Below are 15652 nucleotides of genomic sequence, written 5' to 3'. Positions count from 1 at the left end.
GAAAGATTTAATCATATTGTCATGATAAATATTACGTTTAACTCTATAGTTATGTGCTTTTGTAATAATTTCCTGTTTTGTATAAATGCTAATGTTTTTTTCTTATCATTTAGGTTTATAAAATTGATTGTTGTATATTGTTGTAGTTCAATTAATATTTTATTTTATATCTTTCTAATTTGTTATAAAAGACATATATCAGTAATTTGTCGATTTTTTCAAAATACGAAAATATATGAATATTATCTGTCAACTTTTTATTCAATTCGTTTTAAAAAAGCAGTCATATAAACAACATAGTTGGATAATAGTTTGAATTCCAAAGATGCAATGATTTTTCAACAATGTCTGTGGCGTCATAGAAGCCATTTAATCGAATGACCATTCTTGCAGCATAGGACGTGGAACGACAATTCTTGATTCAAAATGCGAATCAGTATAGTATACAAGAAAATGATTTCAGTCATACACATTTTACTGAAGATGTTTTAACTATTTGAATATATGAGGCTGTAGTGAAATGTACAGGTACAGTATGTGTATCAATAAGAAGAAAAACACTTTTCTAATGTGAAAAGTGTATATGTTTAACCTATTCAAGTAGCATAAACTCTAGCTGTTATATGAAAATTTAGATATGTTAACTTTGTCTCTGTATAGGGCATCCAGAATTCCGCACATTTTTTCCCAAACAAAACTACAGACTAGAGGGTCAGTTTGGAAATGTAAATGTACCTTTCTAGTTTTTTACAGAGCAACAATGATCCCTGACCATGCATTTCCTCTGTTTTAGTTTTCATTTTTATTCACGACTCCACTTACATTTGTTTATAAATTGATTGCACAATAACAAACATGTATGTTTTCATGGTTTTTACTACGTGACCTACGTGACTGGTGAACAGTTAAAAAAGGGTTACTTATATATATCGCATTTTAGTTGGGATCATGGATATGAAGGGAAACAAACTTCAAAAACTTACAATTTTACAACATGAATCTGATTTCCAGTGTCTGTTTGTGTATAAAATCGAAAACTTAAAACCGAATGCAAAACTTCGATCAATCGATACAATTAGAGAAGGAAAACGACGACCATATATATTCAAAAAACATCAAAGTAAACTGAGGATTTTATTTGTTCACGCCAGACAGACAATGCAGTATTTGGTGAACATATTCAGAGAACATATTCAGATATTCCACTCATCACAAAAAAATCAACTTATCGATGCCTTTAAAAACTAAATGTCTGTTTTCATATGAATAAGACAAACTTGATATATATGTAAAATAAATTTTAATTAGCGATTTATAAATCAAAACCAAATGTATATACATGAATTCCTCAAGGGATCATAATATAACATAATAAGTGCTAAAGGTGTACCATAGTTGCATTTGTAATTTAAAGGCTATGAAAAATAAAATGAAATGGGTTAAATTTGATGTGTTTTGGATCTCATTTCATTTTTTTATCTTTTAAAATTAAACTCAAAATCTTCGCATCACTGTACATCCAAGAATAGTCAGAAACATCAGCAGTATACTTCCCCTGGACAGCTCACAACCTGTAACAAATACAGAAAGAAACTTTATAATGTCAGAAGAAAAAAATTGTTTATGTGTTGATGCTCAGTTCACTATACATATTCAATAATTCGCAAATACTGACGGAATTTGTTGTAGATTTACTCACAGCTTTGCATGTATTTAAAAAAAAAAAGAATATTCCCTTCCCTTTCATATTGTTTATAATATGTTTTCAATATTCATTAATAATCGTCGATGTCCGATAATAATTTATATGTACAGTTAACATATATTGCATCAGATGTGTAGAATTATTGGAAAAAAGCTTTTATTTTAGATATACATAAAATGTTTATATCCGTTCTGGAATTGAATGACACGAATTCGTATTTCCTTCCTGGTTTGACACTTGTTTACAAAATGTAGAAACGATAGTAATTGGACAACAAATATTTTTAGATAGAGATTAATGCAAGGCTGTACAATGCACATTTGACAATATTTCCCCGTTTATCCTTAAAAAAAAACCTGCACTAATTAGTACTTAATAATAAAATGAGTGGACAAATTAAAAAATCGGGATTTAACTTGTCCATTTTTCAATGGTTTCTGTGATTAATTCATTTGTTAATGTGCATGACTAAAATTCACACGTTTTTATTTTAATCTCTAATATGTACAATAGTGTGCCTTCTACTTTATTACTGTCTTCTAAATAATAGTTTTAGCAAAGTTCATTATACAATATGTTCATACCATGTTTTGAGGATGTTACAACTTAAAAATAAAGCATAACATGTAACAAGAGGTCAATTGGCATTAACGGTCACCTAAGTAGCATATAACCCATGCACAAACTTGTCGAGGAGTCTCATATATTCATTTAATTGGGTTTCATTCTGGCGTAAAACATAATTATGAAGTCAGTTTTTCATACAGATTTGTGAGAATAGAGAAGAAGATTTTAAAACATTTTATGCATTAACAGTATATTGCCATATTGCCACCCCCCATGTTCTGAACCCCTGACCCAGGGGTCATGAATTTCACAATTTAGGTAGAGGAGTTAGTGGACATCATAACCATGTATGCAGTTTTTGCCCACATGTTTGGGAGTAAAGAAAAAGATTTTTAAAGATTTAATACATTTTTACTATATGGCCATATTTGCCCCACCCTAGAGCCTGAACCTCCGACACAGGGGTCATGAATTTCACAATTTTGGTAGAGGGCTTCATGGACATCATAATCATGCATTTAGTTTTTAAAAAATATATATGGGAGTAGTGAAGAAGATTTTCTAAGACTTAATACATTTTTACTATATGGCCATATTGGCCCCACCCTAGAGCCAGAACCCCTGACCCAGGGGCCATGAATTTCACAAATGTGGTGGAGGGCTTCATGGAGATCATAACCATGCAACCAGATTTTTCCTCACATCTCTGGGAGTAGAGAAGAAGATTTTTGAAAATTTGGCCTTTTTTTGCATATTTGGCCCCACTTGTGGTAGAGCCACGATTTTCTTAATTTAGATTCTTCTTACCATAGAGATGCCTCACACCAAAAATGGTAACACTTTGCCTTGTAGTTTCTAAGAAAAAGTTAAAAGTGTAAAAATTTTAACGCACGACGAACGTCGCACGACGCACGACGACGAACTGAGTTTACGCAGGTGACCTAAAAATGTTTCACAATATCCCTATTTTACCCTCTAAAAGCCAGATAAATTGTTCTACAGTGTCTATCTAACTTTTGCTGCAAATATCCTATGAAAGCATCAGAAAATAATAGTTTTGCTTGAAATAACTGATAAACAGTCACATTTCTATTAACGCATTTTTAACTTAAAACCGTATGCTTAGAAATCAAAGTTAACATTTGAATTCGTAATAGCATGTTGCATACTGATTCGACTAATGATCAACGAATACGTTTTACTTATTATGCTGTCAGTAAAAAAAGAAAACAATCCACGTATTACTACATACATGTACAAACATGTATAAAAACCGAACATCAATAACGCACCATACGCCAAACAAGATTTGCGGATTATAAATCGACTTTACTACAATCATTTGGTAGATTTTGTAGATAAATGTAATACACCGTAGTATTGCGTTATCGATTAAGTTAAATATAATCACATAGATATGATATGTTTTACTTCAAAATCAAGTTTAATTAGTTTTTTTATGCATATCGCTCTCAAAAGGCATAATATATAGATAGTTCCCATTCCGTATGAGTTATTTTCTTTGGCCGCCATCTTGTGGGTAAAAGCAGTGAATTTTCCTTTCTTTGAGCAACCACAGTTAAACAAGAATGGCAGAAATGTAAAGGGGCAAATCAGAACAGCATAATACATATAAGGTAAAGGAAGCTCTTACAAGGCTATATATATGTGTCATAAAGAATTGTGCTACATGTATCTGCGTCAAATTGCCCAGTTTGGCAAGTTGAAATTGGTCGAATAGTGAAGGAATCAAGGCAGTTTGAACCACAACATGGAAGCCAACGGGAGGTAACTTCTGCTAAAATTGCAATCATGAAAGTTATCTTTTGAGATCCAATAAATGAGTTATCTGTTCAAGGGTCCACGCTGTAATCATGACTTACTTGTGAAGTTTTTAAGAAAGCCAATTCGGCAAAGCATGGAACGTTCTTCAGTGCAGAGTAAATATAATTTAGATAGATAAACTAGATGTGTGCGGCAAGGTATTTTATAGTGTGCACTGTACGATAGGGTATTATATTGTACGCTAAACAGTATGGTATTATATAAATAAAATCATTAAGTACACTGGCAGCAAGATTACACTTTCATATGCCGTTTTACCTGAGGATGAGGACGGAGTAGATACAGGTGTTGCTGCAATTACAATAATATTGCTGCTATAACTGTTAACTAGGATATTATATTCAGTGTAAGCCAATGCATTAAATTATTCATATTCAGTGTTGGCCAATACATTAAACCTAAACTTCTCCAAGAAATTGTTTTCATTTTTTGTTTGTCAGTTTTCTTTTCAAAAAATCTTTAATTCGGGTATGATATTTTCACGTGCCGCTAGAATATGTAAAGAAAAGGGAAAGTACTCTTTTATTAAATAAACTGCGCGGAATGTTCAGACCAAATCTCTATGTTGTCACTGGTGTTATCCCCTTACCTGGATTTGTTGAGCTTGGAACTGTTATTGTCGACAAATCAGGAGCTGCAAAACAAATAAATATAATAAAATGAGAGAGAGAGAGAGAGATGTAAAACAGGAAAATGGCACATTAAAGATGTCAGAATATCTCCTACCTTTAGTGGTATCAATATATCCTACAATATATGAATAAAACTATAAACACTCAACACCAATATTTATTATACAATCCATATTATTGGTTTCGAGTGAATTTTACTAATTTTAACGAACAATACAATGGGGATTTTTTATTAGTGATAAAACACACAGTATTTTTATTGGTTCTACGTTAACTTAATTCTATGTTATACATTTTTAACATACATTGTAAAAATATTTCACACTATAAATAGAGATAGTTTTCACCAATATATAACATATTGCAAGGAAATCGAAGTCCTAAGTCAAGACTCTTACCTGTAATATTAAGAAACACTGACTCCGAATTTTCGGTAACCGGAGTATTCATCAGATCTAACCCTGACATGGTGCACTGGTAAGTACCTTCATCATCAGGGTAAACGACCGAAGAACTCGGAATGTAAAGATGAAGGTGCGCCTTGCTGACGTCACTTAAGGATCCATTGGCTGTGACGCCATTACGGTTCTGCAAGGACGTGTCTTGCCATGAAATGCCTTCGTTTGGGGATGTGGTTATGGATACAACTGAAGCATCGGACTTTTTGAGGGAGATGGCGAACACCGTACCGAGCGTTGATCCGTTCGTCACCACACAAGAAATGCTGATATCTGTTGATCCATACTCCACTGTGGTGTTCGCAATCTCGATTTGAAAAACTTGTGCAGAGGCTAAAGATAAAAAAAACCAGAAAAATGGTTGAAGCAGTTCCCTGTAATTTAGTTCCAATAACATTTTTGACTTATTCTGACATTTTCAAATATCAACAACGTAAAAATAACCTAGACTGATATCTCTGTAAGGGGGCCATTGCTATTTGTAAGTCACCTCGCAAAGCAATTTAGAAATTTTAAACTGATTAATTATTTTGACTACCGTAATTTGAGAATGTGTAAATATACACTGTATTGTTTGTTTAATAAAATATCAAACTGTTCCAGTTTGCTATTGTCATTGCGCGCGATATTTTATAATGTACATGAAACTATGAAAAGAAAATGTGAAATCATTAGAACAGTTAAATATACACAGAACCACAGATTTAATTGTTCACCCAATAAAATGTATTGATCCTATGAAATTAACACACTAGTTTGGCTTGCTGTTGAGGTGACTGATTTTCAACTAACTTTCATGTGGTTAGAAACAGAGGTCTTATGACCCCTGGTTGTGAACCAAGACCTGGACCATTGCTGGATATCACAAACACTTCTGGTTCGGTTGAGTCCCCCCACCCCCCCCCCCCTCCAAGAACTTTCGGATTCTTGTTGGTTCTCGAAGGAACTATTGATACGCTTATAGGATTGACAAATTATGCTTAAATAACTTTTTATATGTTGTACTGATTGCCAAATATTTTAAACAATATCAAGGATGAAACGAACAATAGATTTTTTTTAAAGTACCTTTAAGGCTAATGTCGTAAACATAATTCAGACACCTACATTTCAGCGGCTCTGGTTTCTTTCTAATGGTCGTTTGACAATTTTACACTAATAATTTTTTTCATGAACTAATACTATACTAATTAATGTCAATTGGAAAAAAGTAGTTATTGATAAGAAGGACGTGCTGAAAATTCTTGTTTTTAGGTTTCGTCACGGGGAATTGATTTCAATCAGTACTGCTTTAGTTCATATGTGTTATTATTGAGAAGACATATAGGCTACAAAATCTTGAAGATCTAATATCATTTTATTTATAATTTTCAAATTATTCTGTTTATCAGGGTGAACGCTTAGAAGTTTTGTTACGTGTGCACTAGGCTTTAATTTTACAGAAGTTCGGAATATTCAATCAATGGCTTTCAATGCCATATGTATAGTTACATTTCAATTTATTAATGGGTGTTGTTGCATGTAGAATAAGAAGCTAATTAAGCAAAGTGCTTGCACTTTATGTACCTTTGCAATTTTCATAAGTTCGCCCCAATATAGAATAAACGATCCTGAGCAATAGGTCAACAGAATGGCAAGAATCACCAATACTCCAAATACAACATAATTAAAGATAAAACATAACAAAATGATAATGTAGGGGATGGTGAAACAGTCTTACCTAAATTAGCCAGAAGTAGTGCTCCTAGTGCATAAAACATCTTTGTTGGATGTGTCTTCTTCCCCCAGAAAAATATAAACACCTTATCAGAGTACCCGTTTACCACGTGACTAATGATGTCAGCCAGTTCGTTGTGGATAGGGTGTTCTGTTTGTGTTTACATATTTACTATGGTGATATTTACAACTTAATGACTGAAATATCACCGAACGCCATAAACCCATCATTTAGCTCTTCTTCTCGAAACAAAGCGGGATCAATGGTATATAAATGGTCTGAGTGCTGACAATTATTAAGAGGGTCAAAGTGGACAGCAAATAAGTGAAGGAGACACCGCTGCTCCAGTCAGAGATTCTCAACGGTATAAATTTTATACTTGTTTACTAATGGAGTGGTAATTAACTATCTATGTTTGAAAATTAAAATCTCAGAATCTATCTCTGTTGATTTTAGAAGATTAATTTAAAATAAAATAAGAATTATTACAGCCAATTTTCAGTGTCCATCAAACTCGTATTTAGAATTTATTTTTCGGCCTAAAAATTACATGATATTTCAATGAGTATTTGACTAGCACAGAAGCAATTTACTTGTACCTTTTTTTATCACATATTTGCTCTTCCTCAGTAATACTTCTCAAGTGACGTTACGTATGATATACATGTACAAATGTTTGCAAATCAAGCTTATATCTATTCTTTTTTCTAAATTCCTCATTGTACTAAAGAACCTTTAAAACTGTTTTTAAAAAAATGATTTACCATCTTTTAATACAATCATTGGTTTTGCCATTGCAAGTATGCCACAAAAAGCATTTTAGATGTTTGAATTGAATATTAAAATCTATATTTGATATCTACTTTTAATAAGGATTTAAACATGTATAAAATTTAAACGATCAACGAGATTTTACTTCAAGAAAAACCTTAGGGAAATATACTTTTAATACTGTGCATGATAAAAGTGCACATCTGTTTTAATTAGCCATAAGACTTTCAGAAGCTTATTTACATACGTTATTTTTACCAACTTCAGCATCGTATCTAATTGAGTAACGTCTTCATACTAGGCAAAATCATTTGTAATTCTTTTAAATATTTTCTTCTTCTTCTCTTTGCGGGGGTGGGGGGTTAACACAATTTCCCTGGGTTTTTTTTCAACATAAATACGTTGTAAATAATAGGGCATATTATTGCAATGATTTCATTGATGTAGTGATAAGGAAAACCAACACTCTGTTGAACATCGTTTGTAAAATATGATATGTTCATGTACAATCACAGCGAGAAAACTTTAACCAATAAAAAGTTTCTAAACTAACATATACGGATATCATAAACAATACAAGAATGCGAATTTTTCAGTTAGAAATAAAGAAGATGGGTGAACAAGGTGTGTAAACTGCCTATATGGAGATAGATAAGATACTATAAAATTAAAATATGAACAAATCTCATAATTTCTTTCGAAATTATTGAAAACAGTATATATTTACCATAACATCGATTTATAACCTTTAAATATGTGAAATATTTAGAATAGGTTGATTTAAACTGGCGTATGCGTGTCAACACGTCCAAATAGTGTCATTTTTAGAACTTCAATGCCTTTTCTTTTATAGAGTGGGTCTAGGCTCCATATTTTTGTCAGAGTCTACATAAGGTTTAAAGAAAATCTAACCGTCTAGTCCGTATATATTCGTGGTTGAAGTTGCATTGTGACTAAAATGGCTCAGTGGTTAGAACACCAGACAATAGGTAACATTGTAGAGCTAGAGTTTTTAGGTTGTGTGTTCGAGACCACAAAAACTTTAGAATTTTTTTTTCTTATCGTTTGTTAAAATATTCAAAACTGAATGTAGTTAGAAATGGTGTTTTTGTAAACTTGTAATATAATATAATCTAGTATATTTGGTTGGAAAAAAAAAATTGAAATTGTTTTTTTACGACAAAACCAAATGGGCATTTGCGCTCTCTTGTTCGCCTATATTCTTTTTAAAGGAACCTGCCTAGATCTGGATTGACTACCTGAAGGTTTGTACATCCATGAGATGTTACATTTACCTCGAGAATTTTGCAACTTATGATTAATACTAAATGTTTATAGTATAGCACAGTCAAAGGAAAATCGTGAAATGTTGTTCATCCGATAATGTCCATTAGAATCCATAAATTTGTATAAAATCAAAACGAACGTTATAACAGTACCAGTACCTTTACTTTATTTATAATATAAGACAGGTACATTGTATATATTATGCCATTTAAAGACTAAAGATTGAATAGGTAAATAAATATCCAGTAATGTTGTAAAAATATAACAAAAGGGAACGTGGTTCCATATATACAAGTGAGGTTAAAGCACATTAATAAAAACACAACAAATAATATATATAGTAGTACTCTTTTAAGAGTAAATGCCAACACCTACATGGGCATGTATAGCTTTGAGCATTTTTCAGACAACTCACATGCTGTATGCATGCAATGAAAACATTGTAAACAACAGCCCTACAATGTAATTAGAAAATTAATTGGTTTTACAGTTAACATTAGCCATTACACAAACACTGAACTCAACAAAGTCAGTTAAATTACCCCTGTCTTTAAAAAATGTCTTATAAATTGATCGAATATAACGAATAATGTTAATAGTGAATAAAAAATCGCTCGTACTGAGCCTAGTGTACTAGTTAAAAATGATAAGTGGGTAAGTCATGTGTTTATGCTGAGTATATGTCGTCAACAAAAAGTGCAAATGTAAAAAGTAAGTAATGTGTTAAAAAAAATAACAAATGAAAATTAAAATAAAAACAAAAAGATAACAGAGTTCTTAAGGATTAGGTATCAACAAACAAGTATAAAATGTGATCGATTAGCGTTACTCTTCTTATGTAACGTTCATTATCCTTATCAAGGTTTGTTTTGTTACTCTTTAAGATTATTTTGTTCCTTTTTCACCATCTGTTTTACTTTTTCATTGGTTGAGGTCGTCGAGGGTATTTCAAGGTCACGTGAGACAGCTTGGTTTGTTCCCGGCGACTCTCACGCAGACTCTGTGATGCGCTAATTCCTTTCCGGTTTTCGCCATTTTGAGAGGACTGAGACTCAAGGCCATTGGTCATGTGATGGCGCAGTAGTGAGCGGATGTCGGTGAAGCAGTGCTCTGTGAAGAAATAGTGCCAATCTTGACCGTCGCCATGGCGTTCTGAGAAAACAGCGTAGTGAACCAACCTCCCCATATGGCTGTCAATGAAAGAATGATTAAGTAATTGTACATGTACTATGAAACCAAAAGGATAACATAGAAGAAAGATCATATGTAATATTGTTTTAAATAATGGGGTTGAGATGTACTTTTTATCAAATAATATATATGGCTTGGAACTACATGATTATATATCTTGGAAAAATGTCCACATACGTTTTTGGCTGTCAAATAAAAATCAAGACTTAAAAAAAATAAGGAAACATTAAAATCTTGCATTCACGTGTTTTGAGCTGACTGAAAGATTGTGTTGCTAAGATCATAAGATCCTTGGTACTAGAGAACATCGTTTATTATTATAATATCCCTTTATGTATAAAAAAAAAACCTTAGCTTCATCTTATCAGTTTTTCACTCAATTTTAAATAACAATCTCTTGCAGCATTGAAATTATCATGAGTAATAGACCTCGATACCCTGGTACATGTATTTCACGATACATGTACGCAATCCATGCAACGAACTTCATGTGGGCACACATTACGTAAAGTCATGTAATTTCATAACCAATTCCATAGTAAAGGACAGAGACAGAAAACTATGAAATAGAGTGAGTGCAACAACAGTTCTAGTTATGTTGTTTTAGAGAATGCATACCTGACTGTAACAACGACACGATGTTTACTCCTCATGAACCAAATGACGTAGTGTCCATCTTCTCTACAGAAGCGGGCCATGGACTGTTCAATCTAGTAAACGAAGTAATATCAAATAAGTTTTCCGCTTCTACAGCATACAGGCTCTGTAGCCATAAAAAGAGACGACCTCTCTTTTGATCTTAAATCCCACTTTTTTCGAAAAGGAAAATATAGTAGAAAATACGACATGGACCAAAAGTGAGCTCTTCTAAGTTGCATAGCCCTTGGGCCTTGTGTTACAATAGTAAATACAAATGTCAATTTTTATTTTCGGTTTCTTACCGTCTGTTCCGATTCATCAGGGTCCCACCCAGGGAAATTTCTCATATTTTCACAGATCTCATGGTACACTAGTTCAATTTTCCGTCTTTTGGGACGACGTTTACTTGTGGATAATGATATGTCAAATTTTTTGTCAAGGTCAGCCAATAACATTTCAGGGGGTTCAGAGACTGACCTCTGCCGCTTGACTGAATTCATTGGAATATATGGCGGATCCTCGTACTTTGTCAAACCACCTTGCCACCACTGATTGGGAATGTTTGATTGGGGAAGAAGTGTGCAAGAAATTGCCCTTGGTTTGTTGCAAAACATGGTTTCTGATGCAGAGACCCTATAGAGCTGTTTTTTTATGGTTAGCTCTGTGTCACCATGGCTTGAACGTTGAAGTGGAGTATTGAAAAGATTTCTTTCTAGCGAATCAGAGTTTTGTTCAGAAGAAACATTCAGGGAAGACCTGTCAGTATCCTGCCATGGATTTCGAAGTCTGGGATCTACAATTTGATTACAAAGAGGCTCGCTGGTTGCTAATGGAGACGAATGGAAAGGACAGTTACACGAGGGGCAATGCACACCGGTTTTGACAGCAGACGACGTTTCCGATACATGTCTCTAAATTAAAAAAAAAATGAAGAAAATAAAATAATAAACGGAAAGAAATAATTGAAAAACTATAAAAACTTTTTCTTCTGATACTTATTTTTTTTAATTAACATAAGACTGTGAAAAAATAAATAAGTATATGTTGCAATTAAAATCTTTATATGAAGATTTTTTGGAACATTATCCGAAGAAGCGAGGTTTGGATTTACCTGGCTGACGGTCCTGATTTTACCACAATACACACAGTCCTCTGTGATGTACACAGTCTTGCGGATCGTGTTGGGACAGGCATTGGGAGTGTTCACTTCCGGTTCACTATCACTTACACAACAAGCTTCAAGGTTCTCGGGTAAGTCCTTTATTTGACCGAGTTGGTCATCGGACGAATTTTCTTCCCCTGTGCTGTTTTCCGAGCTAGATATCAATATGTTATAATTTGGGGAATTTTTTGGTGAAACACAAGGACGCGTTCGATTCTTTTTTCGCAGAGTGATTTGTTTACCCTGTTGAAATAATAAAGTAACATTGAAATAACATCATATCCTGTTATTTACATTATTTTGATGTCTCTCTTTAAAGCTGCGATGTATACATTTTAAGTAATAATAATTGCCAATAACATATACATATATCTGGGATAAAGGATTTATTTACATGTACATTTGTCTCACAACTGGATCATAATGTCTAAACATGCCTGGTGCTATACTAATTAACAAATACAAAAATATTTCATTGAGAAATGTAAAGATATTTTCGTAAAAAAATTATTTACTTTGAATTGCTTTGCTTTTGACAGAAGGGGTGTGTCCACAAGTTCATATTCACTATCGTCTGAGTCTCCACAGAGGAAATTCTGAATACTTTCCCTTATTGTTGCGTCACATTTAGTGCGGACCTTCAGTAGTCGTATGGGTAATAACCGATTTTCTTCATCAATGACTCGTAAATAGAGATCCATAAACATGGTTTCTATAAGATAAGATATCACTTGACTAAAAAAACTTCATGAGTATAAAGTTCTGCTAAATGAAATATTATCATGTATAGTAAGAGCTAGAACAAGCATCTGTCAATGTATGATCATGAACTACCGTATCATTATGTAACTTAAATGTTGTTTTGGGTTTACAGCTATAAGCTTGCAGTGAGGTTCTCAGAATTCTCTCCGATTTAAATCAATTTTGAAATAATATAGTATTTATAAGACCTTTAAAGGCCACATAAAAAGAGAAAATATGTACTCTAAATAATGAAATATTGATTCAATTGAAAACTTAAAGGCATTAAAGCATTGTAGTTATGGGTCGTATCCAAGTTTTTGGAGTGCTTTATGTTGTGTACCAAAGACTGATCATGAGTTTGTATGCTTGCCTTCCACACGCCTGTCCAGGAAGCTGACACAATCATGGCGCCCACAGGTCCACAGCGTGTCCCTCAGGATGAACAACGTGCTCCTGTCCTCATGTGACCGCCACTCCATCAACATCAGGAAGCCCGGCGGTTCTCGCTGGATGGTGGACCGAACCTCAAAATGGTCAATCTGTTGTCGGGAGAAGCCTAACAGCTCTGCAAGATGGACCCAGTCGCCAGTTCTTATCCCATTATTCAGGGGTTGTAACTTATTACCAAGCTCATAAAAGACCTGAAACCAGATAATTTTCATGGTTAAGTTGAAAAATATCATACAAGTTATTACTATTTCATGGTAAATGTATTGCAAATGTAAAGAGATCTAAGATATTATATTTAGGAGTTTGTCATTTACAATCCCATTTTTAATTCCACAATATTTCATGAATGCAATAATAATCATGTATAATAGAAGCATAATTTTACAATGGATGTTTAGCTCCAGCATTTGTTCCTTGTTTTCTTCATATTTCATAGAAAATGACACTTTAAAACATGATTTTTTATTGTGTTTACCAAACATTTAAGCCCCAATACACACTATTTAACAAAGCTGATGTTATGAAGAATCATTGAAGAAATTTATATCCCACATTTGATAAACCTTTCATTAAATGGATCTTGTCAATGACATTTATAGTATAAATGCATTTGATTTATACAATACTTGTGAATGAGGTAAACTGGAGAAGAAAAAAATGAATGTTATCTAAGATCTTGCATACTATACATGCATGAATAATAATTTATTGTTGGTACAACTTTTTAAACAAACTTTGACCCAGTTTTTTTTTAATTCCTTTGTTATGAACCAACACATTATATTGAAAATGCACATTGTCAAATATGATCATGAAATTCATCGAAAAGATTTTTAAACACCTAGGCATTTTTTCTTTGATTTCTTGGCAAGTGCATTATTTAAAATTCTGTAAAGCCTTTAAAAAACCCCTTTTCTTCATTACATTATTATGGCATTGCTTTGACTCTGTAAATCTACCCTAATTAAACTACCATATTTATCAAATTGCATTAATCAGACAAATGAAATTCACTCCAGAATGTCTATGATGCACAAACTGATATTCAAAAAATCAAACCACTAAATCTACATGTACTACTGTGGAATCATCATTGATTGTGGAGGACCATTATTTGTGGTTTTCGTTGGTAACCCTTGCCCACAAATTTACATCCCCATGAAGGTATATATACAATCATTTGTTTCATATTTCTTAAAAATATCCTGATTACACTACCAACGAAATTACGTCTCCAGGAAAATTTTGACTACCCACAAACATTGCCCCCCCCCCACAAAAAAAAAATGATTCTACAGTATACAAGTATATGACATGCTTTTCATATAAATACTACAACTGCAAATTGTTGCTGGTGGGGGTGGGGGGGAGGGGGGGGGCATGATTAACCAGGCCAATGCATTTTAAAACCTATATGTAGTCTGACCCCCAACCTGGTTCCTATTTAGTCAGGTGCTCTTCCAAATAGCACAAATGGTCAGACTATTAATTATTAATATAACTGAACATCACCCTGGACCCTACTCTCTGTTTATATTTCTTTGTAAAAAAAAAAAAAAGCAGTAAAAGAGAAAAAGAGTCAAATTCCTTTCACCCCTTTTTTCCATCAAATTGCCGCCCTTAATGTGAAATACCATCTGACACCCCTATTAAAATGTAAACTCCAATGCAAGTAGTTAAATGCAGTTCATCAATGCTTTGCTGTGTACTTACTTGGACAGGTAATTCCTTGGCAGGCTTTGCTAGAAGGCTCTGCAGTTCCTGACTGCTGATTCCTATAGGTTGTGGTAGGAAGTTCTGAGCTAAAGGCGTAGGGGACAGCGTAGGGGACACCATAACTGGAGGGTGCAGGGGGATGTTATGTCCTTCCATTCTCCCCTATGAAATAAATATAATTACACATGTTCATGTTCTGTTTTTTGGGTTTTTGTTTTAGCTTTTATTACCGGTAATTAAAACTTAGTTTTGTGCTTTTCAAGTTGTCTTGTTTTATTTTTAACTTAACGTAGGTCTACATAACAATATATTTGTTTATCTATGAACTGACAATAGTTCGTGCATTAATCGGGCATGGTCATAATTTTTGTCAAAAAATATTATTTCGATTTTAATGTTTACAATACTTTATTGAGTATTTTTAATAGGCAACCAAAATTTGAGTGTTATTCATTGAGTTATAAGCGAGTTACAAAGCTTTAAATCCTTTGCTCTGTAAACAAAGCTTTTGTTTAATTTTGAATGTAGAAGTGAAAATTCCAGTTTTAGACCAATTAAAATGAATGTGTTAAAATTTAGTAACAGTTTATTTATGCTTAAAATGAATAAATTGGTAGACAAACAGCTTAAAAAAGAGTTTTTACTGCTATATTGAACCTATGTAAACAAAAACAGGGCACGAGCCTTGTCTACATGACAAAGAATTGTGAGCCCTGTATCTTGCTTATAACTCGATGACCGACTCTCATATTTGATATTATCATTAGA

The 15652-nt window shown here is 33.2% G+C and overlaps 2 protein-coding genes across 2 annotated transcripts; both read right to left on the bottom strand.

Annotated features, from left to right (window-relative positions):
• Window positions 1-861: 861 nt before the first annotated feature.
• On the bottom strand, window positions 862-7084 carry LOC128159409 (uncharacterized). The gene is made up of 5 exons (XM_052822490.1): window positions 6928-7084; window positions 5148-5540; window positions 4844-4864; window positions 4707-4751; window positions 862-1571 (listed from the first exon to the last, which is right to left on the bottom strand). The coding sequence occupies exons 1-5, from the start codon at window positions 6965-6967 to the stop codon at window positions 1495-1497; spliced, it is 576 nt and encodes a 191-aa protein (XP_052678450.1). The 5' UTR covers window positions 6968-7084; the 3' UTR covers window positions 862-1494.
• Window positions 7085-9129: 2045 nt separating this feature from the next.
• On the bottom strand, window positions 9130-15040 carry LOC128161376 (uncharacterized). The gene is made up of 7 exons (XM_052824657.1): window positions 14882-15040; window positions 13089-13359; window positions 12490-12686; window positions 11924-12217; window positions 11115-11723; window positions 10792-10883; window positions 9130-10172 (listed from the first exon to the last, which is right to left on the bottom strand). The coding sequence occupies exons 1-7, from the start codon at window positions 15038-15040 to the stop codon at window positions 9896-9898; spliced, it is 1899 nt and encodes a 632-aa protein (XP_052680617.1). The 3' UTR covers window positions 9130-9895.
• Between the last annotated feature and the right edge of the window lie 612 nt (window positions 15041-15652).

Source organism: Crassostrea angulata, chromosome 8 (genome assembly GCF_025612915.1).
Source record: "Crassostrea angulata isolate pt1a10 chromosome 8, ASM2561291v2, whole genome shotgun sequence".
NCBI classification, from domain to species: domain Eukaryota; kingdom Metazoa; phylum Mollusca; class Bivalvia; order Ostreida; family Ostreidae; genus Magallana; species Magallana angulata.
Note: the sequence above shows the minus strand (reverse complement) of the source record. Positions and strands in the feature narration are given on the sequence as shown.